The sequence below is a fragment of the Hypanus sabinus genome, chromosome 3, assembly GCF_030144855.1.
Source record: "Hypanus sabinus isolate sHypSab1 chromosome 3, sHypSab1.hap1, whole genome shotgun sequence".
Lineage (NCBI taxonomy): Eukaryota > Metazoa > Chordata > Chondrichthyes > Myliobatiformes > Dasyatidae > Hypanus > Hypanus sabinus.
The window spans coordinates 178,496,712-178,521,896 of NC_082708.1; the positions used below are offsets into that span (position 1 = coordinate 178,496,712).

At 43.5% G+C, this 25,185-nt stretch overlaps 1 protein-coding gene across 7 annotated transcripts in view; it reads left to right on the forward strand.

Moving 5' to 3' along the window:
• Nucleotides 1-25,185, forward strand: part of gfra4a (GDNF family receptor alpha 4a) — a 277,708-nt gene that overhangs the window by 205,194 nt on the left and 47,329 nt on the right. For all 7 annotated transcript variants that reach the window (XM_059965707.1, XM_059965706.1, XM_059965712.1 and 4 more), the window contains one exon: nucleotides 1,908-2,253. In XM_059965707.1, the coding sequence (XP_059821690.1) occupies nucleotides 1,908-2,253 (346 nt within the window). The remainder of the gene's footprint in view (nucleotides 1-1,907; nucleotides 2,254-25,185) is intronic.

Sequence of the window (25,185 nt, forward strand, 5' to 3'; positions counted from 1 at the left end):
ACATCCAAAACCCTGAATACCCCTCCCAAACTCTGTAATATCCTTCCCAAGCCATTCTTTCATCTGCTAAGACTTTCCTTGAAGCTACTTCAGCCGGATTTTCTGGTCCATTCTTGATCTCTCCTACTTCAGAATCAACCTCCTGTGTTTAAAAGCACCTTGAGTTGATTTGATTGCTTCTTCCAGTGCACTTTGCACATTGACTGAGCATCTCATTTTTTTTTTTTTTTGGCAGGTTTTTGGGCATTTTGTGTGCAACATAGGTCTTTCTCCCTTTACAGTCTTGCTGATTATTCCCCTTTCAGTGCCTGCCCAATTCCCTTCAGGTTTCCCATTGTCATTGAATCTGCCTCCATCAATTCTGCAGACAATAAGATTCAGATTTATTTATTACACATGCATCAAAACGTACAGTGAAATGTGTCACTGGCATTAACAACCAAGGATATGCTGGGGGCAGTCTGCAAGCATTGCCACACATTTCAGCATTCTGGATTGTCACCATTCTTTAAAAAAAATGATTTACCTTACGACTCCTTTAGTTCTTTGAAGATGTGGTACTTTGAACTATTCACCAATGTATCTCCAGTTACCCCACCTGAACCTGGAGTGATCTTCTACCACTCTGCTATATCGCCTCTTAACCTTCTTGGCTCAAGGGTAAACAACTAGATAAGAAAGCTTCTTTGATGCATACAAACATATATGGCATTTGGCTACTGTGTCTGACAGAGGAGCCATGTCCCTTCTCCCTCAATTTCTGCAGCCCCATCTACAATCCACAAGCATCTAAGGTCCAGGTTTAGTGCCACTGGTTATTACTTCTTGACACACGTTTGCTCTCCTAGAGCATCTAATTTATTTGAAAAACAGCACATCTTCCATTCACCACTGTGCTGTCCAGGATCATGCCAGAAACAGCAAACCTGATGATATACCAAAAGGAAAGCAACCTTGCGAGGCCCACACCCACTTTGCCCATTCTCTTTTTCCCTGCTCCTGTCAGGCAGAAGATACAAAAGTCGGCAAGCACAAACACCAGGCTCAATTACAGGTTCTGTCCTGCTGTTGGCAGACTTTTGAACAGATCTCTCGTATACTCAACTCTTAATCTCTGCACTCTAAACTTCTCACGAGAGGAACTCTTCTGCTCCTAATCTTCTGCAGTACTTCGTCGAGACCCTTGCGTTTTATTTGTGGTGTAATTATGTTACAGGTGGCCGTAGTGTAATCGCTTTACATCACCACCAACCACTGATCGGGGTTTGATTCCCACCGCTGTCTGCAAGGAGCTTGCACATTACGCACGTGACTGCATAGATCTCCTCCGGGTGCTCTGGTTTCCTCCCACATTGACGAGGGTCAGTGAGTGGTGGGCATGCAACGTTGGCGCCAGAAGCATGGTGACACTTGTGGGCTACCCCGATCCCCCCCACTACATCATAAATGATGACAGGAAAACACATTTCACTGTATGTTTCAATGTACAAGTGACAAATAAAAGCTCATCTTTAAATCTTTGTCGACCTCCTCTGCACATTTTCGGTAACACAATATTCATTTCCTGTTTTCTTTTGGAATTCCTTGATGTAATTATATATGGCATGAACTGACTGGATGCCACGCAAAGCAGAAGCTTTTCACCGTCACATGAGATGGCAATGAGCCAAGACGAATACAGCAGTTCAGAATTATTCTGTTTTACTTTTGGGATGTTCCGGAGATTCAGCTGGGGACTGTACTCATTCAAGCCTTGTCTGGATGCTGTGCTTTGCTGGGGATCTTGGATTCTCTTCAAAGCTCCCACTAGTGTCTCCGCACCTGTACATCATGTCTGTCAGATGCCTTCACTGCAGTTGCCACAAGGTCTATAGGAAGATATAATGTTTGTCCAATTGGTTTCACAGGGTCTGATGTCGGCGTCACACGGGCCAACCGTTGCCTGGACGCGGCCAAAGCCTGCAACGTGGACGAGTCGTGCCAAAGGCTGCGGACGGAATACGTCTCCTCCTGCATCAAGCGCTCCAGCAAGTCCGAGACCTGCAACCACCTCAAGTGCCACAAAGTCCTGCGCAAGTTCTTCGACCGCGTCCCCGTCGAGTTCACGCACGAGCTGCTGTTCTGCCCCTGCGAGGACACGGCGTGCGCCGAGCGCAGGAGGCAGACCATCGTCCCGTCCTGTTCCTACTACGTGAAGGAGAAGCAGAACTGCCTGTCGCTGCTGGAGTCGTGCAAAGTCAATGTTGTCTGCAGGTAAAGAGGTTGTAGATTGGCTTTCTCTGTGTGATGGCAGAAGGGTTGACCTTAACTATGGAGGCTCAGTCCTCAAAATTATAAGAACATCAGAAGTAGGAGCAGGAGTCAGCCATCTGGCCCATTGAGCTTTCTCGGCCATTCAATAAGATCGTGGCTATTCCAGCTGTGGCTTCAGCTCCACCTACCTCACTTTCCCCCAGACCCCTTAGTTCCCTTACTACACAAAAATCTATCTAACTGTATCTTAAATATAATTAATGAGATATACCTCTACTGTTTAATTAGGTTTACATAGGGCCAGCTGGTGGCACCAGCATTGGACTTTGAGGCAGATGGTTTTAAGTTCAAACCCAGCTGGGTCCCAGTATCTGTGCGTAAGAAAGGCCTGGCAATCTACTTCTGTGTCTTGCCGTGAAAACCCTATGAACCCTGTGGTCCATGAGGTCATGAAGGGTCAGACTCGACTAAGCGACTGAACAATGACAAGACTTACATGGGTTGCCACAACGTTGTGGGCCTGTACTGGGCTGCCTAGCACATAAGACAGAGGAATTGAATTCAGGTATCTGGCCCATTGAGCCTGCTCCGCTTTTCCCATTATGGCTGATTAATTTTCCCTCTCAACGCCATTCTCCTGCCTTCTCCTCACAACCTTTGACACATTTACTAATCAAGAACCTATCAACCTCACCTTTGAACATTTACGACAGTGATGGGGAACTTCAATATGCAGGTAGATGGGGAAAATTAAGTTGGTGCTGTATCTCATGTGAGGGAATTTGTGGAATGCTTTCAAGATTTTTTTTAAAGCAGCTTGTGGTTGAGTCCACTAGGGGAAAGGCAATTCTGGATTGGCTGTTGTGTATTGAAACAGATTTATTTAGGGAGCTTAGGAGGCAGTGATCATAATATAAAGAATTCCCCTTTCAGTTTGAGAGGGAGAAGGTAAAGTCAAATGTACCAGTATTACAGTGGAGTAAAGGGAATTCCAGAGACAGGAGAGTGGAACTAGCCAAAGTGGTTTGGAAGGTGACACTAGCAGAGTTGACAGCAGAATGGCTGCAATTTCTGGGGGCAATTTGGACGGCACATCCGAAAGATGAAGATGTATTTTAAAGGGAGGATGAGGCAACCGTGGCTGATAAGGGAAGTCACAGACAGCATAAAAGGGAAAGGGGGGCATATAATATAGAAAAAATTAGTGTGAAATTAGAAGATTGATAAGCTTTTAAAAAAACAACGGAAGGCAACTGAAAAAACCATAAAGGGAGACAAGATGCCAAAAACATCAAAGAAGATACCATAAGGTTTTTTTCAAATATATAAAGATAGGCAAGAGTGGATAATGGACCATTGGAAAATGATGCAGGAGAGGTAGTAATGGGGGACAGAGAAACAGTTGACGGATTTAATAAGTATTTTGCATCAGTCTTTACTGCAGAAGACACTCGCAGTATGTCAGTAGTTTGAGAGTGTCAAGGGGCAGAAGTGACAGCAGATGCTATTACTAAGGAGAAGATGCTTGGGAAGCTGAAAGGTCTGAAGGTAGATAAGTCACCTGGACCAGACGGACTACACCCCAGGGTTCTAAAAGAGGTGGTTGAAGAGATTGTGAAGGCATTAGTAATGATCTTTCAAGAGTCACTAGACTCTGGAAAGGTTCTGGAAGGCTGGGAAGTTGCAAGTGTCAGTCCACTCTTTAAAGGGAAAGAGGCAGAAGAAAGGAAATTATAGTCCAGTTAGTGCTGACATCACTGTTCGGGAAGATGATGGAAACCATTATTAAGGATGAGGTTTCAGGGTACTTGGAGGCACAAGATAAAGTAGGCCAAAGTCTGCGTGGATTCCTCAAGGGGAAATCTTGCCTGACAAATCTGTTGGAATTCTTTCAGAAATAACAGACAGGATAGATAAAGGAGAGTCAGTGGATGTAGTTTAATTGGATTTTCAGAAGTCTTTGACAAGGTGCCACATATAAGGCTGCTCAACAAGATAAGAGGCTGTGGTATTACAGGAAATATACTAGTGTGGATAGAAGATTGGCTGGCTGGCTTGAGGCAAAGAGTGGGAGTAAAAGGGACCTTTTCTGGCTTGCTGCTTGTGAATAGTGGTGTTCTGCAAAGAAGTGACAAATAGAGTATAATGTAGGGAAGTGCACTTTGGTAGAAGGAATAAAGGCATAAATTACTTTCTGAACTGTCCTTGTGCAGTCAACTTGCAAGTTGAATCTGTGGTGAGGAAGGCAAATGGAATGTTAGCATTCATTTCAAGAGGACTAGAATATAGAAGCATGGATGTGAAGCTGAGGCTTTCTAAGGCATCGGTCAGACTGCATTTGGTGTATTGTGAGCATCCCTGAACCACTTGTCTAAGAAAAGAGGTACTGGTATTCAAGAGCTTCTAGAGGATGTTCATGAGAATGATTCTGGAAATTGAAAGGGTTAACGTATGAGGAGTGTTTGATGGTTCTGGGCCTGTACTCGCTGGAGTTTAGAATAATGGGGAGGAATCGCATTGAAACCTATTGAATATTGAAATGTCTGGATAAGGTGGATGTGGGGAGGGTGCTTCCTGTAGTGGGGAAGTCTAGGACCAGAGCGCACAGCCTCAGAATCCAGAGACGTTCATTTAAAACAGAGGTAAAGAAGAATTTCTTTAGCCAAATTGCTTAAATCTGCTCCTATGTCTTGTGGTCTAAATATATCCAACAACTTGGCCTCTGCAACCTTCTGTGACCTTCCGCATCTCTCTTTGAAAGGGACAGCTTTGTATTCAAGGCTGTGCCCTCTGGTCCTGGACCCTCTGACTTACGTTCCATTTTCATATCCTGCTCCAGTGATAACCAAAAGATCTAGGCTAACAATCCAACTCAGCACTGAAGTGGTGAATGAAGCATTAAACCAAGGCCTCAAGCAGTCATTCAGCACAGGGTGTAAAATGAGGGTAGAAGCAAAAAGTAGTAAGGTGCAAAGTAAAAGTGGCAGGCAGGCAAATCCAGGGCAAAAATCAAAAAGGGCCACTTTTCAACATAATTGTATAAGGGCTAGGAGTGTTGTAAAAACAAGCCTGAAGGCTTTGTGTGTCAATATGAGGAGCATTCGTAACCAAGTGGATGAATTGAATGTACAGATAGTTATTAATGAATATGATATAGTTGGGATCACAGAGACATGGCTCCAGGGTGACCAAGGATGGAAGCTCCACATCCAGGGATATTCAATATTCAGGATGGATAGACAGGAAAGAAAAGGAGGTGGGGCAGCGTTGCTGGTTAGAAAGAAGATTAATGCAATAGAAAGGAAGGGCATTAGCCTGGGGGATGTGGAATCAATATGGGTAGAGCTGCATAAGGGGCAGAAAACGCTGGTGGGAGTTGTGTACAGGTCACCTAACAGTAGTAGTGAGGTTGGGGATGGCATTAAACAAGAAATTAGAAATGCGTGCAATAAAGGATAGTAGTTACTTCAGTAGGTGACTTCAATCTACATATAGATTGGGTGAACCAAATCAGTAAGGGTGCTGATAAAGAGAATTTCTTCAAATGTTTATGGGATGGTTTTCTGAACCAACATGTCAAGGAACCAACTAGAGAGCAGGTCATTCTAGATTGGGTATTGAGCAATGAGGAAGGGTTAGTTAGCAATCTTGTCGTGCGAGGCCCCTTGGGTAAGAGTGACCATAATATGGTGGAATTCTTCATTAAGATGGAGAATGACATAGTTAATTCAGAAACAGAGGTTCTGAACTTAAAGAAGGGTAACTTTGAAGGTATGAGACATGAATTAGCTAAGATAGACTGGCAAATGATACTTAAAGGGTTGATGGTGGATATGCAATGGCAAGCATTTAAAGATCGCATGGATGAACTACAACAAGTGTTCATCCCAGTTTGGCAAAAGAATAAACCAGGGAAGGTAGTGCACCTGTGGCTGACAAGGGAAATTAAGGATAGTATCAATTCCAAGGAAGAAACATACAAATTAGCCAGAAAAAGTGGCACACCTGAGGACTGGGAGAAATTCAGAGTCTTGGAGAGGAGGACAAAGGGCTTAATTAGGAAAGGGAAAAAAGATTATGAGAGAAAGCTGGCAGGGAACATAAAAACTGGCTGTAAAATCTTTTATAGATATGTGAAAAGAAAAAGATTGGTTAAGACAAATGTAGGTCCCTTACAGTCAGAAACAGGTGAATTGATCATGGGGAACAAAGACATGGCAGAACAATTAAATAACTACTTTGGTTCTGTCTTCACTAAGGAGGACATAAATAATATTCCGGAAATAGTAGGGGACTGAGAGTCTAGTGAGATTGAGGAACTGAGGGAAATACATGTTAGTAGGGAAGTGGTGTTAGGTAAATTGAGGGGATTAAAGGCAGATAAAACCCCAGGGCCAGATGGTCTGCATCCCAGAGTGCTTAAGGAAGTAGCCCAAGAAATAGTGGATGCATTAGTGATAATTTTTCAAAACTCCTTAGATTCTGGATTGGTTCCTGAGGATTGGAGGGTGGCTAATGTAACCCCACTTTTTTAAAAAGGAGGGAGAGAGAAAGCAGGGAATCATAGAACAGTTAGCCTGACATTGGTGGTGGGGAAAATGCTAGAGTCGGTTATCAAAGATGTGATAACAGCACATTTGGAAAGAGGTGAAATCATCGGACAAAGTCAGCATGGATTTGTGAAAGAAAAATCATGTCTGATGAATCTTATAGAATTTTTTGAGGATGTAACTAGTAGAGTGGATAGGGGAGAGCCAGTGGATGTGGTATATTTGGATTTTCAAAAGGCTTTTGACAAGGTCCCACACAGGAGATTAGTGTGAAAACTTAAAGCACACAGTATTGGGGGTATGGTATTGCTGTGGATAGAGAATTGGTTGGCAAACAGGAAGCAAAGAGTGGGAATAAACGGAACCTTTTCAGATTGGCAGGCAGTGACTAGTGGGGTACTGCAAGGCTCAGTGCTGGGACCCCAGTTGTTTACAATATATATTAATGATTTAGACGAGGGAATTAAATACAGCATCTCCAAGTTTGCGGATGACATGAAGCTGGGCGGCGGTGTTAGCTGTGAGGAGGATGCTAAGAGGATGCAGGGTGACTTGGATAGGTTAGGTGAGTGGGCAAATTCATGGCAGATGAAACTTAATGTGGATAAATGTAAGGTTATCCACTTTGGTTGCAAGAACAGGAAAACAGAATCTGAATGGTGGCCAATTAGAAAAAGGGGAGGTGCAATGGGTGTCATTGTACGCCAGTCATTGAAAGTGGGCATGCAGATACAGCAGGCGGTGAAAAAGGCAAATGGTATGTTGGCATTCATAGCAAAAGGATTCGAGTACAGGAGCAGGGAGGTTCTACTGCAGTTGTACAAGGCCTTGGTGAAACCACAGCTGGAGTATTGTGTGCAGTTTTGGTCCCCTAATCTGAGGAAAGTCATTCTTGCCATAGAGGGAAAACGAAGAAGGTTCACCAGATTGATTCCTGGGATGGCAGGACTTTGATATGAAGAAAGACTGGATCGACTAGGCTTATACTCACTGGAATTTAGAAGATTGAGGGGGGATCTTACTGAAACGTGTAAAATTCTAAAGGGATTGGACAGGCTAGATGCTGGAAGATTGTTTCTGATATTGGGGGAGTCCAGAACGAGGGGTCACAGTTTAAGGTTAAAGGAGAAGTCTTTTAGGACCGAGATGAGGAAAAAATTCTTCACACAGAGTGGTGAGTCTGTGGAATTCTCTGCCACAGGAAACAGTTGAAGCCAGTTCATTGGCTATATTTAAGAGGGTGTTAGATATGGTCCTTGTGGCTAAAGGGATTGGGGGTATGGAGAGAAAGCAGGTACAGGGTTCCGAGTTGGATGATCAGCCATGAATGGCGGTGCAGGCTCGAAGGGCCGAATGGCCTACTCCTGCTCCTATTTTCTATGTTTCTATGACTTTTGACCCATCTGGGTTGTGCTGACCAAGATGTGCAATCAAGCTCATCTCGTTTTCCAGAGCTCAGTCCATAACCTTCTCAACCTTTCCTATCTATCAAGGATTCCATCAGGATGTTGCCAGGACTTGAGGAACTGAGTTATAGGGAATGATTGAATAGGTTAGGACTTTAAAGGTGTTCAGGTATTCAAAATTATGAGGATAAATGGTAAGGAAGATAGGGTAAATGCAAGCAGGTTTTTTCCACTGAGGTTGGATGAGACTTGATCTAAAGGTCATAGGTTAAGGGTGAAGGATGAACTATTTAGCAGGAATGTGAATGGGAACTTTTTCACTTAGTGGGTGGTGAGAGTGTGGAATGAGCTTCCAGCAAAAGTGGAAGATGTGGGTTCAATTTCAACATTGAAGAAAAATTTGAATAAGTACATGGACGAGAGAAGTCTAGAGTTCCATGTGCAGGTCGATGGGTCTAGGCAGAGTAAACAGCTCAGGACAGACTGCGTGGATCGCAGGGCCAATTTCTGTGCTGTAATGCTCTATGATTCTGAGACTATCCATGTACCTGTCCAACTGGCTTTTAAAAGTTGTATTCTACCTGCTTCACCCAATGCTTCTGACAACTCAGTCCACCTACCCTTTGTTGTAAAAAAAATTGTCCCTCACATTCCTGTTAAATCATTCTCCTCTGGCCTTAAACCTATACCCTCAACTTCTTGGTTCCCAACCCTGGGAATAGGTCTGTGTGCATTCACCCTATCTATGCCCCTAATGACTTTAGACACCTCTAAAGGTTACTTCTCAGTCTCCTACACCCCAAGGAATAAAGTCCTAGCCTGCCCAGCTTTTCCCTCTAGGTCCCTCAAGTACTAACAACATTATTCTAAATCTTTTATACATTCTTTCCAGTTTAGTAGCATTTTTCCTAGACCAGTGCGGCCAAAACTGAACACAAAATTCTGCTCTCTTAAAATGCCCAACAGCATGCAAGGAGGATAGAGGAGGTGATTTTGTTCTGGCCTAGCCCTCTGGCCAATATTTATTCCTCGCTAAATCTTTCCAAAAGCAGATTCTCTGGCCATTTTTACAAGACAAATATTAGACCATAAGACCATAGGCATAGGAGCAGAATTAGGCCATTTGGCCCATCGAGTCTGTTCTGCCATTCTGTCATGGCTGATCCTTTTTCCCTCCTCAGCCTCACTCTCCAGCTTTCTCCCCGTAACCTTTGATACCATGTTCAATCAAGAACCTGTCAGGCTCTGCCTTAAATGCAGTCAGTGACCTGGCCTCCACAACTCCCTGTGGTAATAAATTCCACAAATTCACCACCCTCTGGCTAAAGAAACATCTCCGCATCTGTTTTAAATGGGCATCCCTCTATCCTGAGGCTGTGCCCTCTTGTCCTAGACTCCCCCACCATGGGAAACATCCTTCCCACATCTACTCTGTCTAGGTCTTTCAACATTCAAAACGTTTCAATGAGATCCCCCCTCATCCTTTGAATTCCAGCAAATATAGACCCAGAGCCATCAGATGTTCCTCGTATGATAACCCTTTCATTCCTGGAATCATCCTTGTGAACTTTGTCTGAACCCTCTCCAACGACAGCACATCTTTTCTTAGGTGAGGAGCCCAAAACTGTCTTGTGCATGAATACAGTGTGGTACGGGTGAAATGAATACTTGCATAGCAGAAGCAGAGATTCAGACAACTCACAGAGCATGAATTATACATAAATTTTACCAAACAGTGAATAGAGAGAAAATAAAGGACTGCAAAAAACAAGACCTCAATGTGAAATAAAATAAAGACACAATCAGACAAAGAACACGGTAGTACACGAGATGGTGCGTAGTGTTCTATTGTGAGGGAATGTTCAGAATCAGGTTTAACATCACTGACATTTGTTATGAAACTTTTGTGTTGTGGCAGCCGTACTAAAAAATATATAAATTGCAATAAGACATATATACAGTACAGTGTCTTGTTTTGTCCATACTGGACCAACCCACCACCACTGGGCTATAAACATGCAGGAGCAGTGTGTGGTTAAGTGCCTTGCTCAAGGACACACACGCTGCCTCAGCTGAGGCTCGAACTAATGACCTTCAGATCGCCGGCCCAAAGCCTTGACCACTTGGCCACACACCAACACAAAAGACTTAGTCACATGTATATAGTTAGGGTGCCTGAGACTTTTGCACAGGACTGTATTTGTCAATGTGGATAGAGAGAGAGCTTGTAAATTGGGCAGGAGGAAGGGATGTTGGGAATGGGGAGGGTGGAGTGCCAAGGGAGGGTTGTAGGAGAGGTAGTAGAGAAGGACTGCCTGGGGTGGGGGTGGCCCAGGTATAGACACACCCAGCCCTGAGATACCAAGCAAGGTCACTTGATTCCAAATTGATTTATTAATCATTACAGAATGGACTCCCTGATGCTTCCTGCTCCCTCCCCTCTCCCTGCCCCACTCCCACTCTCAGTTCACAATGGAGACTTTGGAGAATTTTTTTTACAGCAGCAGTACAGTGCAATACATAAAATCACTATGTTTTAAAAAATGTACAGCATTGTGCAAAAGTCTTAGGCACATATGCATAGCTATGGTTCCTAAGATTTTTGGATAGAACAGTATATTTTTAAAAAATAAATTAAATATGTAGCACAAAAACTGTTCATGGATTCATGCACTGTTCAGAAGTCTGATGGTGGAGGTGAAGAAGCTGTCCCTAAAACATTGAGTGTGTGTCTTCAGGCTCTCTGATGGTAGTAACAAGAAGAGAGCATGCCCTGGGTGATGGGAGTCCTCAATGATGGATGTCGCCTTGCATCACCTTTCAAAGACGTCCTCGATGCTGGGGAGGTTAGTGCCCATGATGGAACTGGCCAGGTTTATGTTCCTTTAGTTTTGATCCTAGCGTAGTGGCCCCTTTACAACAGATGGCGAGGCAACCAGTTAGAGCTTGTACAGGTCAGTTCAGGGACCTGGTGGTTGTAGGAATGTATATGTGGCTGAACTTGGTAGTGTGGACCATTACACTTCTGTATGTCCTGCCCTGTAGCAGCAAGACGAGGGCATGACCTGCACAGTGGGAATCATTGATGGCACATCCCACTGTACTGAGGCAGCACTTTCCTTGCGTGAGATTAACAACACACAAGTTAGTTGTGCTTCCTTGTTACACTAACTACAACTAATAACTATTACATTGGCTGCAAAGCGATTTGGAACATTGTGAAAGGGTCCTCAAGGCTGTGATAGACTTTGTTTCACACCTTCTGACCCCCAGTGATGTCTGTGTACAATCCTCATGTCTTCTCTGTGCCTAAATAAGCTTCCCTGTATATTCCCGCTTTGCCCCCTCATCTCAGAGATTTGATAGTCATTGGGTTAAACGGCTTCATGAATCACCTCGAACGTACGTGGGTGGGAGAATTAAGGGAGGTAGTGGGCACATAAAAAGAAATTAGGTTTCAGAGGAATTATTTGAGCAATTGGATTTTTCTGAGAAGGGTATGTGCACTCAATGGGCTGAGAAGTCCCTCCTGTACTGTAAAAGAAAATTAAATTAGCAGACAACTGGTATTTGGTTTATTATTGTCACATGTACTGATACAGTGAAAAGCCCTTTATTTGCATGTTATCCGGACAGATAATTTTAAACATAAATACTCAAAAAAGGAATCCAGATCAGCATGCTGAATGTACTGTTCGAGTTACAGAGGAAATGCAGTGCACTCGACAAATTGAAATGCAAGCAGTAGAGAGAACAAGCATCGAGCTTTATTGTATTGTTACGTACCCCGTAACTGGGTGTCTTACCAGCAAAGACAGAAGTATCCGTTGGAGTCCGGTGGTACTATTTCAACAGTGTTTATTAGTAAAACATACAAAACAATATCAATGCAAATATACAGATAATACACGTTAGCAATACTAAACCTAAAGGTGTGGGTATAATAATAATCAATAATAAACAAGCTCTATCGTTGTCTAGGGAATAATGAATTGTCATATGGAAATATAAAGTTCAGTTCAGTTCATGCAGGCTGAGGTAGTTGTTGGTTCTGGTGTTTTAATCGTTGGAGAGAGAGAGTGAGCGAACAGTGACAGCCGGTCAAACCTTCCTTTATTTTCTTGATCTGTCGATGTGTTGTTGTGGCCATTCAAGTATGACCCCTCTGTCCTTTATCTAGACCGTCCTTCTGTGGTGGACTCATCACCCAGGCAAGGGGGGACACACACACAAGCCCCCACCGGCCTCGCTATAAACACTGTGAGTTAAAATTGACCGCTCCTTCGTTCGGTCTCCGATGCCCCACACTTTTCTCGTGGGTCCTAATACTCAAACAGTGCTCACTAGTGTGTCTCCTGGTGTGTCTGAGGGGTGTCTCCCCAGACCTCACTTTTATCCCCACTCACGGGGTCTCAGGTGTCAATCAGTTTTGAATGGCTTAATTCATCAAACCAGCCCACTCCTGCTGTCCACTGAGGAATTCTAATGAGCAGAATGGTACCAAGTAAGCAGCCCTCTCCGGAGCCATAAGTCTTTCGGGAGTCATAACATGGTGGATAAACATAACTCTCTCTCAGGCTGTTATCCGTAACAGATGTCCTGGCCTGTTTTCTTTTGTCTCTCTTACACTCGTTAGAAGCATCGAAATAGTAATGGTTTGTGATTCTCCAAAGGGGGGGCATGGGCAACTCTGCACCCTTCTGCCCATCAGAGTTGTTCATCCTTCGTAACAGTATAAAAAGTTCATCATGGGTCTGATAGCAGGATAGAAGCTCTGCTTGACCCCGATGTTACGTGTTCTCAAGGTGTTGTATCTTCTCTGCCATCAAGGAGATAATGACTGGAGTGGTGGGTGGGTGGGGGGGGTGCCCTTAGTTATTTTTTTCTGAGATACAGCGTGGAACAGGCCTTCTCTGCCCTTCGAGCCACACCACCCAGCAGCCCCCGATTTAGCCCTAGCGTAATCGCTGGACGCTTTACAATGAACTATTACGAACCGGAACGTCTTTGGACTGTGGGAGGAAAGCAGACCACCTGAGAAAAACCCACGTATTCCGGAAGGAGGACGCACGGACCACTTACTGATGATGTCGAAATCCAACTCCGAACTCCGACGCACCAAGCTGTCGTGCTATCCCCTGCACTGCCGTGGCGCGGCTGGCGCCTGAAGGTATTAGGAAGAGTAAACAGAGCCCATGGAGAAGTGGCTAGCTTTCAGAATCTGGTTTATTATCACTGATCTGCTGTCTGCAGTGAAATTCACTGTTTTGCGGCAGCAGCACAGTGAAATACATTAATAATATCTGTAAGTTGTAATAAGAAAGAGCAAATAAATGAACAAAAAATAATTTTTATGGAGATGCAGCAGAGAATAAGCCCTTCTGGCCCTTCAAGCCATGCCACCCAGCAACCTCTGAGTTAACCCTCGCCTAATCAAGGAACAATTTACAATGGCCAATTAACCTAGCACACTGGCCAGCCGGTGATGCAGTGAGCACCAGGCTTTGAAGCGAAAGCTCCCGAGTTCGAATCCGTCTGGCTCCCTGCGAGCTTTCCAACTGTGCTGGTTTGAGCATTCAGCCTTATAAATAAGAGTCAAATGCTACAGAAACGGCAAAAATGTGACCTGATGCGCCACAAGGCGTGAAAAGGAAGAACAATTAACCTGCAAACCGGAATGTCTTTGTACCGAGCACCCAGAGGAAACCCACACATTCCATGGGGAGGACGCACAGATGAGTTGAAATCTGAACTCCGACCACCCCAGCTGTAATACCGTTGCACTAACCGTGTTCCCCAGTGAGTAACCAAACAAATAAATATCAAAATAGCGAGCTAGTGCTTATAGGTTTATGGAGGACCATTCAGAAATCTAATGGTAGAGAGAATTAAGCTGTTCCTAAAACATTGAGTGTGTCCCTTCAGCCTCCTGTGACTGAGATGTGCCCAGCACTCTCTAACAGTTTTGTGTGGTCTTGACAGAAAAGATGCCACACCAACTTCTCTATTTGCCCCTTCCTCCTTCTCTCTTCTTCCATTCCTCACTCTGGACCCCTCTTACCTCTTCTCTTCTCCTCACCTGCCTATCACCTCCCCCTGGTGCCCCTCCTCATTCCCTTTCTCCCATGGTCCACTCTCCTCTCCTATTAGATTCCTTCTTCTTCAGCCCTTTACTTTCTCCGCCTATCAGCTCCCTGTGTCTCAAAGATGCTGCCTGACCTGCTGAGTTCCTCCAGTATTTTGTGTGTGTGTGTGTGTGTGTGTGTGTGTGTGGGGGGGGGGGGAAGGTGTAGGGGTTGGGGCTGCCATGATAGTTTGTTAAAGGATTTAAACCCAGTAAAGTATAATGCTACTGACATCATAAATAATGTGTTGGGTGGTAGCGGGGTGTTCGAGAGTTTCACAGGCTGGGGGAAGGAGCTGAGACCCAGCCTAACAGTCCCTGTTTTTATACTGTGCTACCTCTGCCTGATAGTAAAAGGTCAAAGAGATTGAGGGACAGCTGAGAGGAGTCCTGAGGGGACTGTGAATGCAGCACTTCTGTTACTCGTCCCAGACGGGGCTAGAGAGAGACCCCGATGATTCTCTCAGCAGTCCTCACAATCCTTTGCAGGATCTTGTGGTCAGGTGACTTGCAATCAGTCATTACGTACTCTCATTGACAGTTAATTCCTACCTCCTAAAGCCTTTAAACCTTGCCTGCTCCACAAAGAGATCTGAGCTCCAAACACTCCTAAGAAGGGAAATAGAATCCACCCCCTCCCTCATCCCCATCTCCTCTTCTCCTCTTCCCCATTCTAGCCTCTGACCTCTTCTCACCCGTCCCCCAGCTCCCCTCCTCCTTCCCTTTCTCCTCTGGTCCACTCTCCTCTCCTATCAGATTCCTTCCTCTCCAGCCCTTTGCCTTTCCCACCCACATAGCTTCACCCATCACCCTCTAATTATTCTCCTTCCCCTCCCCCCACCTTTTTATTCTGACATCTTTCAGTATCAGAATCAGAATCTGCTAAGGTGCCTAATGTGGTGAACTACACATACCTGTCTGGACACGGCCCCCCCCCCCCCCGCTGACTGCTCCTGTGGCTCCTCCCACAGACCCCGGTATAAAGGCGATTGAGGCCTGAGCCCGGCCTCTCAGTCTCCAGGATGTAGTATGGTGGTCACTCACTGCTTGTTCCTTCTTCCAGTCAATAAAAGCCGATATCTCGCCTTTACATCTCAGAGAGAGTTATTGATGGCGCATCACCTATAAAAAGTATTCACTCCCCTACCCCCCTTGGAAGTTTTCATGTTTTATTGTTTTATAAAATTGAATAACGGTGGATTTAATTTGGCTTTTTTTTGACACTGATTAACAGAAAAATACTCCTTTGTGTCAAAGTGAAAACTTCATTTCCAAAGATGCTGCCTGACCTGCTGAATTCCTCCAGCATTTTGTGTGTGTTACTTTAGATTTCCAGCATCTGCAGAATTTCTCATGTTTATGATGAACTTCTAAGAAGGGATTAAGTTCTGGCTGCCTGTTGTAATGCTTCAACATGAAAGAAAGTCGTGCAACATCTCCCCGGAGAAGCATGAAACTGTCCCTAATTTGGCAATAAATTGACAACCTCCGTGTAACAATCTGAAACAAGGAGGCCTGGCAGTGGGAAATTTCACACTGTTGCAATGAGCAGTGTTCTATCAAATCGGGAGTCAAAACCTTACAGAGCAAATCAGTTAGCCTTGAAGAGCAACTGTGTGTTCAATCACCTACAATTCCCTTACAGGAGATGACGGGACTAGCAACGGAACCTTGTCTAATGAAGATGAAAAGCCTCTTAGTCAAACCAAATTCAAAGATAGATCTGAATGATACACCTCAGATTTGTTAATAAGACCATAAGACATAGAATCAGAATCAGAATCAGACTTTAATCGCCAAGTACCTGTGCACATACAAGGAATTTACTTCAGGCAGATGTTGAGAAGGTTTAGTCCACTCAGCACATTGACTGTTCTGCCATTCCATCATGGCTGATTTATTATCCCTCTCAACCCCATTCTCTGCCTTTTCCCTGCAACCTTCGACACTATTACTAATCAAGAACCTATCAACCTCCACTTTAAGTATATTCAATGGCTTGGCCTACAAGGCCATCTGTGGCAATGAATTCCACAGATTCACCACTCTCAAACTAAAGAAATTCCTTCTCATCCCTGTTCTTAAGTAACATCATTCTATTCTGAGGCTGTGCCCTCTAGTTCTAGACTCCCCCACTATAGAAAACATCCTCTCCACATCCACTCTATCTTGGCCTTTCAATATTTGATAGGTTTCAATGAGATCCCCTGTCATCCTTCTAAACTGAAGTGAGTACAGGCCCAGAGCCATCAAGTAACCCCTCATGTTAACCCTTTAATTCCCGAGATCATTCTCCTGAACCTCCTCTGGATCCTTTCCTATACCAACACATCCTTTCTTAGATAAGAGGCCAATAACTGTTCATAATACTCCAAGTACAGTCTGACCAATGACGTACAAAGCCTCAGCCTAATCTGAATCACCTGACATTCACTGGAAGTGGCAAGTTAATAAAAGGAATTGGAGAAAGTTGTATCTATAAGATGCTGGTAATCGATTGCACACTCTTGATTTTTTTTAAATCTAGGATTCACCAGATGTCCAAGGTAACCTTTTCCAGCTGCTGGTGTCATGGGAAATTTACAGCACAGAATAAGGCCATTCAGCTCATTGTCACGATGTTAATTCCACCTTCTAGTATCCAAATCAGGAGCACTCCAACCCTGGTCATCCTCTCTTCTCCGGTCCCCTGTCAGGCAGAAAGGAATAAAGGACAGCTTCAATTTCGCTGTTATCCAACTCTTGAACTCTTATGACCATAAGAAATAGGAGCAGAATTAGGCCATTCAGCCCATCAAGGCTGATCCATTTCCCTCTCAATCCCATTCTCCTTGATCTTCCCCTTGAACTCTTAATCTCCCAGTCTACCTCGTCCTGGCCCCTTGCACTTTGCTTTTCCATCTGTACTGCACCTTCTTTGGAACTGTAACTTTACGTTCTGATAAAAGTAGTGTTCATTGATTCGATGATTCTTCAAAATTACTTTGAATTTTGAGCCTCTAGTTCTGATGAAGGGTCTCAGCCCAAAATTTTGACTGTTTATTCCTCTCCATAGATGCTGCCTGACTTGTTGAATTCCTCCAGCATTTTGTGTGGGTTACTCACTATGATCTGTATTCTGCAAGCTCTTGAATACCTCAGTACATACTCAATGGTCACTTTATTAGTTACAGCTGCTCATTAATGCAAATATCTAATCAGACAAACATGTGGCAGTAACTCAATGCGTAAAAGCATGCAGACGTGGTCAAGAGGTTCAGTTGTTGTTCAGACCAAACATCAGAATGGGGAAGGAATGTGATCTATCGACATTCATTGTGGAATGTCTTTTGTTGCCAGACAGGATTGGTTTGAGTATCTCAGAAACTACTGATTTCCTGGGATTTTCATGCACAATAGTCTCCAGATCTTACAGAGAATGGCATAAAAAACCAAAAAGAAATAACACCCACTGTTGGTGAAAATGCCTTGTTAATGAGAGAATTCAGAGAAGAATGGCCAGACTGGTCAAGCTGACAGGCAAGCAACAGTAGCTAAAATAACCACACATTACCACAGTGGTGTGCAGAAGAGCGTTGCTAAATGCACAACACATTGAACCTTGAAGTGGATGGGCTACAGCAGCAGAAGACCACACCAGGTTCTGTTGGTGTGTCTAATCAATACAGTGTATATCTCGTTAGCACTATGAAAATGCATCTTAATGCACTCAAAATCAAGGTACTTCGGTAAGTCTGTTGAATAATAGAATGTATACTCTCCCTTGCTAACTCTTTGGGATGATAAGATGCTTTAGAAGCTATACACACCCATATTGCTGGCATTGGGCATATCAACTCTCCATACCCTCAAGAGGAATCCTCATTTTTCCCATGGTAGGCTTACATGGAGCGTACTTACTGACCTCCAGTGCCATCTAGTGAGAAAGGCCCAAACTGAAGGTTAACATCAACCTGTCCTCCAAAGGGGAATAAAACGTGCTTGCTTTCTTTGTGCTAATGAACCATTCCTGCCTCTGTGACAGCTCTATCTTTAGTAGTTAGGTAATTTATTTCTTCTTTGAACACAGACCTGCACATTACTTCCTATTCCACCACATTTTTCTCTCAATTCCAGGATGGAATCAGGCCAGTAAAACTGGAGCCCATAAATTGTATTCTATTTCTCTCTCCTGGGACTTCAGACTGAGGGAGTCTTCTACCCTCAGTTCTATTTCTGTAATCCACAGGCTTTTAAATCATTTAGATTCCTACTTACCATAACTCCACGCATCCTCCTAGGTTGGCTCAAGAACTTCACTCACTTAAGAACAATAGAGTATAAGAAATAAGAGCAGGAGTAGGCCATCCAGCCCAGCCATTCAATAAGATCATGGCTGATCTGTCCATAAACTCAGCTCCATCTACCTGCCTTTTCCCCATAAACCTTAATTCCCCTTCTGTGTAAAAATCTACAAAAATTACCAACGTGTCTACTATAACCTCCGCCAATTCCCTCAGCACCCTGGGATGCATTCCATCAGGACCAGGGGACTTATCTACCTTCAGGCCCTCTAGTTTGCTCATCGCTATCTCTTTAGTGACAGTGATTTTATCGAGGTCCTCACCTCCCATTTCATCCATAACATCCTTCTTTGGCATATTAGACGTGTCCTCCATTGTGAAGACCGACACAAAATAGTCGTTCAATGCCTCAGCCGTTTCCTTATCACCCAATATCAATTTCCCCTTCTCGTCTTCCAAGGGACCTACATTAACTTTAGCCACCCTCTTCTGCTTTATATATTTATAAAAACTTTTGCTATCTGTTTTTATATTTTGTGCTAATTTACTTTCATACTCTATCTTTCCTTATTACTTGTTTAGTTGTCCTTTGTTGCTTTTTAAAGTTTTCCCTACACTTCAGCACTGAACCTATGGACTCACTTTCAAGGTCTTTACAACTCATGTTCTCAGTATTATTTATTTCTTTGCTTATTATTAATTTTTGTCTTTTTTTGTATTTGAAGTTTGTCTTTGTTTGCACAGTGGTTGTCTGTCTTTGTGTGTAGTTTTTCATTAATTCTATTGTGTTTCTTTGTCTTCTTCTTCTTCTTCTTAAACCCATCATCACTACTGGGGCCCAGGCAGCTCACCAGAGTCCATTGTCCTGGACCATTTCTTCAAGTTGTCCACTAGGTGTAGCCCATCTTCGAAGATCCCTCCTCTCCCCAGGATGAGGTCTTTGGAGCTTCTGTTGGCATTTCTGTAGCCCTGGCCCCATGCCCAACCCTCCTCCTTTTGTAGCTGTGCTTAGGACTAACTATGGCAGAGTTGTGCTTCTTTGTACCTATTGTGAATGCCCGTGAGAAAATGAAACATGGGTTAGTATGGTGACATATAAAATAAATTTACTATGAACTTGAACCTAAGTTTATTTTGAACATAGATGAAAGAAAAAAATGGAGGACTATGTGAGAGGGAAGGGTTAGATTGATCTTAGAGTAGGTTAAAGTGTCGGTACAACATAATGGGCTGAAGAGCTTCTACTGCTCTATGTTCTCACAACCTTTCAGCCTATTAAATCCATGCAGGTTCACAGATTAATCCTATTCGTCCAATAATTTTCCTTGTAACCTGTTTTATGAACATTCCCATCAACCCCACCCCCCCCCCCCAAGCCAGTAAGGGGAAGTCCCTTTCCATTATACCACCCTCAAGTCCTACATTCCCATCATTCCCATCAACACTCCCTCCCACAATGCCCCCCCAACCCTACCCCACCACCACTCCAAGTTCTATCACTCAGCTACACACCAGAGATAATTAATGGTAGGCAGATATCAAAGCCAGACTGGTCAGGACAACACTATTACAGCTTGGGGCATCGGAGTGCGGAGTTCAATTCCGGCACTGTTTGCAAGGACTGTTTGCACGTTCTCCCGGTGAACCGTGCAGGTTTCGCCCTGCAGTCCAAAGGCATACCTGTTAGTTGGCTGACTGGTCACTGTAAATTGTCCTGTGATGAGACTGGTGTTAAATAAGCGGGTTGCTGAGCAGTGCGCTCGTTGGACAAGAAAGGCCTGTTCCATTCTATATCACTAAATAACAATAAAATAAACAATTTAATTTAATTGTCATGTTTGCAGGTATATGTGCACAGCTGCATGAAAATCCTCCTTGCAGCAATATCACAGACCCTTAGAATCATATAAACAGAGTTCACAAGAAAAATACAATTTAGTCACAAATTATATATTTTTTACAAGAAAGAACACTATTAGAATAAAAAAGGTAAGTCCACTTTAGTGATCAAATTGGTCACAGTGTTGCTACACTGTAGTGATTAGGGTTGTGCTGGTTGGTTCAAGAACCGAATGGTTGAAGGGAAGTAGCAATGCCCTCCTCTCGTTGCTGCCACTGTGAAGGAGTACAGGGGCTTGAAGACACACTCAATGATTCGGGAACAGCTTCTTCCCTTCTGCCACCAGGTTTCTGAATGGACATTGAACCCACGAACTTTACCTCACTATCATTATCCCTGATGAAGATGGCAGAGTTTTTCACCAAAACACCAAGTTAAAAGTGATACTTGTACCCAGCTCGAGGGCTGAGAAGAGTTTATTTGAAAACCTTACTACTTCATTTCCTCCTTTTGTGCTACTTACATATACTCATAGCTTTTTGATTATGTATTGCAATGTACTGCTACTGGATAACAACACATTTCACAACATATTGAATCTGATTCTGATTCAGTTCTTCAACCTGATGGTATGAGTACTCAGACTTCTCTACCTCTTACTGGATGGTAGTTGTGAGAAGATCACATGGCCAGGATGGTGGGGGATCTCTGCCGATGGATGTTCCTGAAGGCACCAAGCCTTACAGTCTGTATGTGTTTGGGATGTGGGTGGAAACTGAAGAATTGGAAGACCCAAGGGGAAACTATGCGATCACAGAGCGTGTGCAAACTCCTTACACACACAACCTGGCACTGGGTCAGTGCTGCATTGTGACAGCAGACTTACCAGCTGTCCCTCTCTTTGAATCACGTTTTAATTTCTAGCTCCCTGCAGGTGCCATAGAATCCTTATTGTGAACAGTTTTGTGCCCTATATCTGAGAAAGGATGTGCTGGCATTGGAGACGGTCCAGCAGAGATTCACGAGAATGATCCCAGGATTGAAAGGGTTAACATATGGAAAACATTTGATGGCTTCTGAGCCTGTATTCACCGTTTAGAAGAAGTGTGTGTGGGGGGGTGGGGGTTGCGGGATCTCATTGAAACATACCGAATATAGAAAGGCCTAGAGAAAGTGGATGAGGAGAGGATGTTTCTGATATTGGGGGAGTCTTGAACCAGAGGACACAGCCACAGAATAGAAGGACATCCCTTTAGAAAAGGATGAGGAGGAATTTCTTTTGCCAGAGGATAATGAATCCGTGGAGATCATGGCTACAGACAGCTGTGGAAGCCCAATTACTGGGTATATTTAAAACAGAGGATGATAGGAACTTGATTAATAAGGGCATCAAAGGATATGGGGAGAAGGCAGAAGAGTGGTGTTGGGAGGGATAGTAAATCAACCGTGTTGGAATGGTGGAGCCAACTCAATGGGCCAAATGGCCTAGCTCCGTACCTCTGTCTTATGGTCTAATCACATGAAAATATGACAAGAAGTTTTAAATCACTATCTCATGATATCCTGCTTTACAGTCGATTAAATACTTTAGAAGTAACATGGGAAATGTGGCAGGTAATTGAGTGGAGTAATCTGTCATAAACAGCAATGTGACTTTGGGCAGATAATCTGCCTTTAGACATTCTCCAGGCACAAGTATTGACTCGACTGCTGATACAAGTGTAATAGATTTCCTGCGAAGACCCCCGAGAGGGCAACCTCAGATTGTTCAGGACTCAGTCAGCATGGGGTTTATACTCAAATACCATGAGACTTGAATCCACAGCCTTTAGCTTCAGAGAAAGGAGATTGTCAAACTGAGCGCACAGTTGACAGTCACAGCAGGCTCTGTCAGGGGGAGAGATGGAATTCAATCTACACCACAGCATGTGAAGTTAATTATTCATTACGCACCATATTAATTAATGTTCAGTAGGCAAACGTCCTACAAATCCGCCTACTCATATGTCTCGGTATACTTGGGTGTTCAGCCAATGTACTTTACCTCTGCATCTCTGTGGCCTAATTAAACTAAATCCAGTGGCCACTTTATTAGGTACACCTGCTCGTTAATGTAAATATCTAATCAGCCAATCATGCGGCAGCAACTCAATGTATAAAAGCATGCAGACATGGTCAAGAGGTTCAGTTGTTGTTCAGACCAAACGTCAGAATGGGGTAAGAAATGTCATCTAAGTGACGTTGACCGTGGAATGATTGTTGATGCCAAACAGGGTGGTTTGAGTATCTCAGAAACTGCTGATCTCCTAGGATTTTCACATACAGCAGTATATAGAGTTTACAGAAAATGGTGCAAAAAAAACCAAAAAGAAAAGCATCCAGTGAGCACGAGTTCAGTGGATGCAAATGTCTTGTTAGTGAGAGAAGTCAGAGGGGAATGGCTAGACTGGTTCAAGTTCATAGTAAGGCTCAGTAACTCAATTAACCATGTGTTATAACCATATAACAATTACAGCACAGAAACAGGCCATCTCGGCCCTTCTAGTCCATGCCAAATGCTTACTCTCACCTAGTCCCACCTACCTGCACTCAGCCCATAACCCTCCATTCCTTTCCTGTCCATATACCTATCCAATTTTTTTTTTTTTGGATGACAAAATTGAACCTGTCTCTACTATTTCTACAGGAAGCTCGTTCCACACAGCTACCACTCTCTGAGTAAAGAAGTTCCCCCTCGTGTTACCCCTAAACTTTTGCCCCTTAACTCTCAATTCATGTCCTTTTGTTTGAATCTCCCCTACTCTCAACGGAAAAAGCCTATCCACGTCAACTCTATCTATCCCCCTCATAATTTTAAATACCTCTATCCAGTCCCCCCTCAACCTTCTACGCTCCAAAGAATAAAGACCTAATTTGTTCAACCTTTCTCTGTAACTTAGGTGCTGAAAACCAGGTAACATTCTAGTAAATCTCCTCTGTACTCTCTCTATTTTGTTGACATCTTTCCTATAATTTGGTGACCAGAACTGTACACCATACTCCAAATTTGGCCTCACCAGTGCCTTGTACAATTTTAACATTACATCTCAACTCCTATACTCAATGAAAAAAACATGAAGTGCTGGCAGAACTCAGCAGGCCAGACAGCATCTATGGGAGGAGGTAATAACGACGTTTCAGGCCGAAAACCTTCATCAGGAGTGAAGTAACATGGGATGGTCGGGGGGGGGGGGGGGGTTCACAGAAGTGAATTCAAAGGCAACATGAGTGAATTTGCAGATGCTGGAAATAAATAAAAAAACACGAAATGCTGGCAGAACTCAGCAGACCAGACAGCATCTATGGGAGGAGGTAATAACGACGTTTCAGGCCAAAACCCTTCATCAGGAGTGAAGTAACATGGGATGACCATCATTATTACCTCCTCCCATAGATGCTGTCTGGCCTGCTGAGTTCTGCCAGCATTTTGTGTTTTTTTATTTATTTCCAGCATCTGCAGATTCACTCGTGTTGCCTTTGAATCCTATACTCAATGCTCTGATTTATAAAGGCCAGCATACCAAAAGCTTTCTTCACTACCCTATCCACATGAGATTCCACCTTCAGGGAACTATGTACCGTTATTCCTAGATCACTCAGTTCTACTGCATTCCTCAATGCCCTACCATTTACCATGTATGTCCTATTTTGATTAGTCCTACCAAAATGTAGCACCTCACACTTATCAGTATTAAACTTCATCTGCCATCTTTCAGCCCACTCTTCTAATTGGCCTAAATCTCTCTGCAAGCTTTGAAAACCTACTTCATTATCCACAACACCACCTATCTTAGTATCATCTGCATACTTACTAATCCAATTTACCACCCCATCATCCAGATCATTAATGTAAATGACAAACAACATTGGACCCAGTACAGATCCCTGAGGCACACCACTAGTCACCGGCCTCCAACCTGACAAACAGTTATCCACCACTACTCTCTGGCATCTCCCACCCAGCCACTGTTGAATCCATTTTACTACTTCAATATTAGTATCTAACGATCGAACCTTCCTAACCAACCTTCCGTGCGGAACCTTGTCAAAGGCCTTACTGAAGTCCATATAGACAACCTCTGCTGCTTTACCCTCATTAACTTTCCTAGTAACCTCTTCAAAAAATTCAATAAGATTTGTCACATGACCTTCCACACACAAATCCATGTTGACTGTTCCTAATCAGACCCTGTCTATCCAGATAATTATATATACCATCTCTAAGAATACTGTCCATTAATTTACCTACCACTGACGTCAAACTTACAGGCCGATAATTGCTAGGTTTACTATTGCTGTGTTGCCACAGCGGTGTGCAGAAGAGTATCTCTGAATGCACAACACATCAAACCTTGAAGTGGAGGGGCTACAGAAGACCAAGAACTTTGTTTGGTACAGGAGGAACCTGCATGTAAATTAATGGGTAGGTCTGTAGTCTGGTGTAGTTTTTGTGTTGGTTTACGTAGTTCAGTGTAGTTTTTGTATTGTTTCATGTAGCACCATGGTCCTGAAAAACGTCGTCTCGTTTTTACTGTGTACTGTACCACAGGTTATAGTCAAAGTGACAATAAAAAGTGACTTGACGACTTGAAATTTGTTGTTTTACAGCTGCAGTACTGTACATTACATAAAAGAATTACAAGTTATAAGTTAAAATAAGAAATATATAAAAAATAAATTAGTGCAAAAG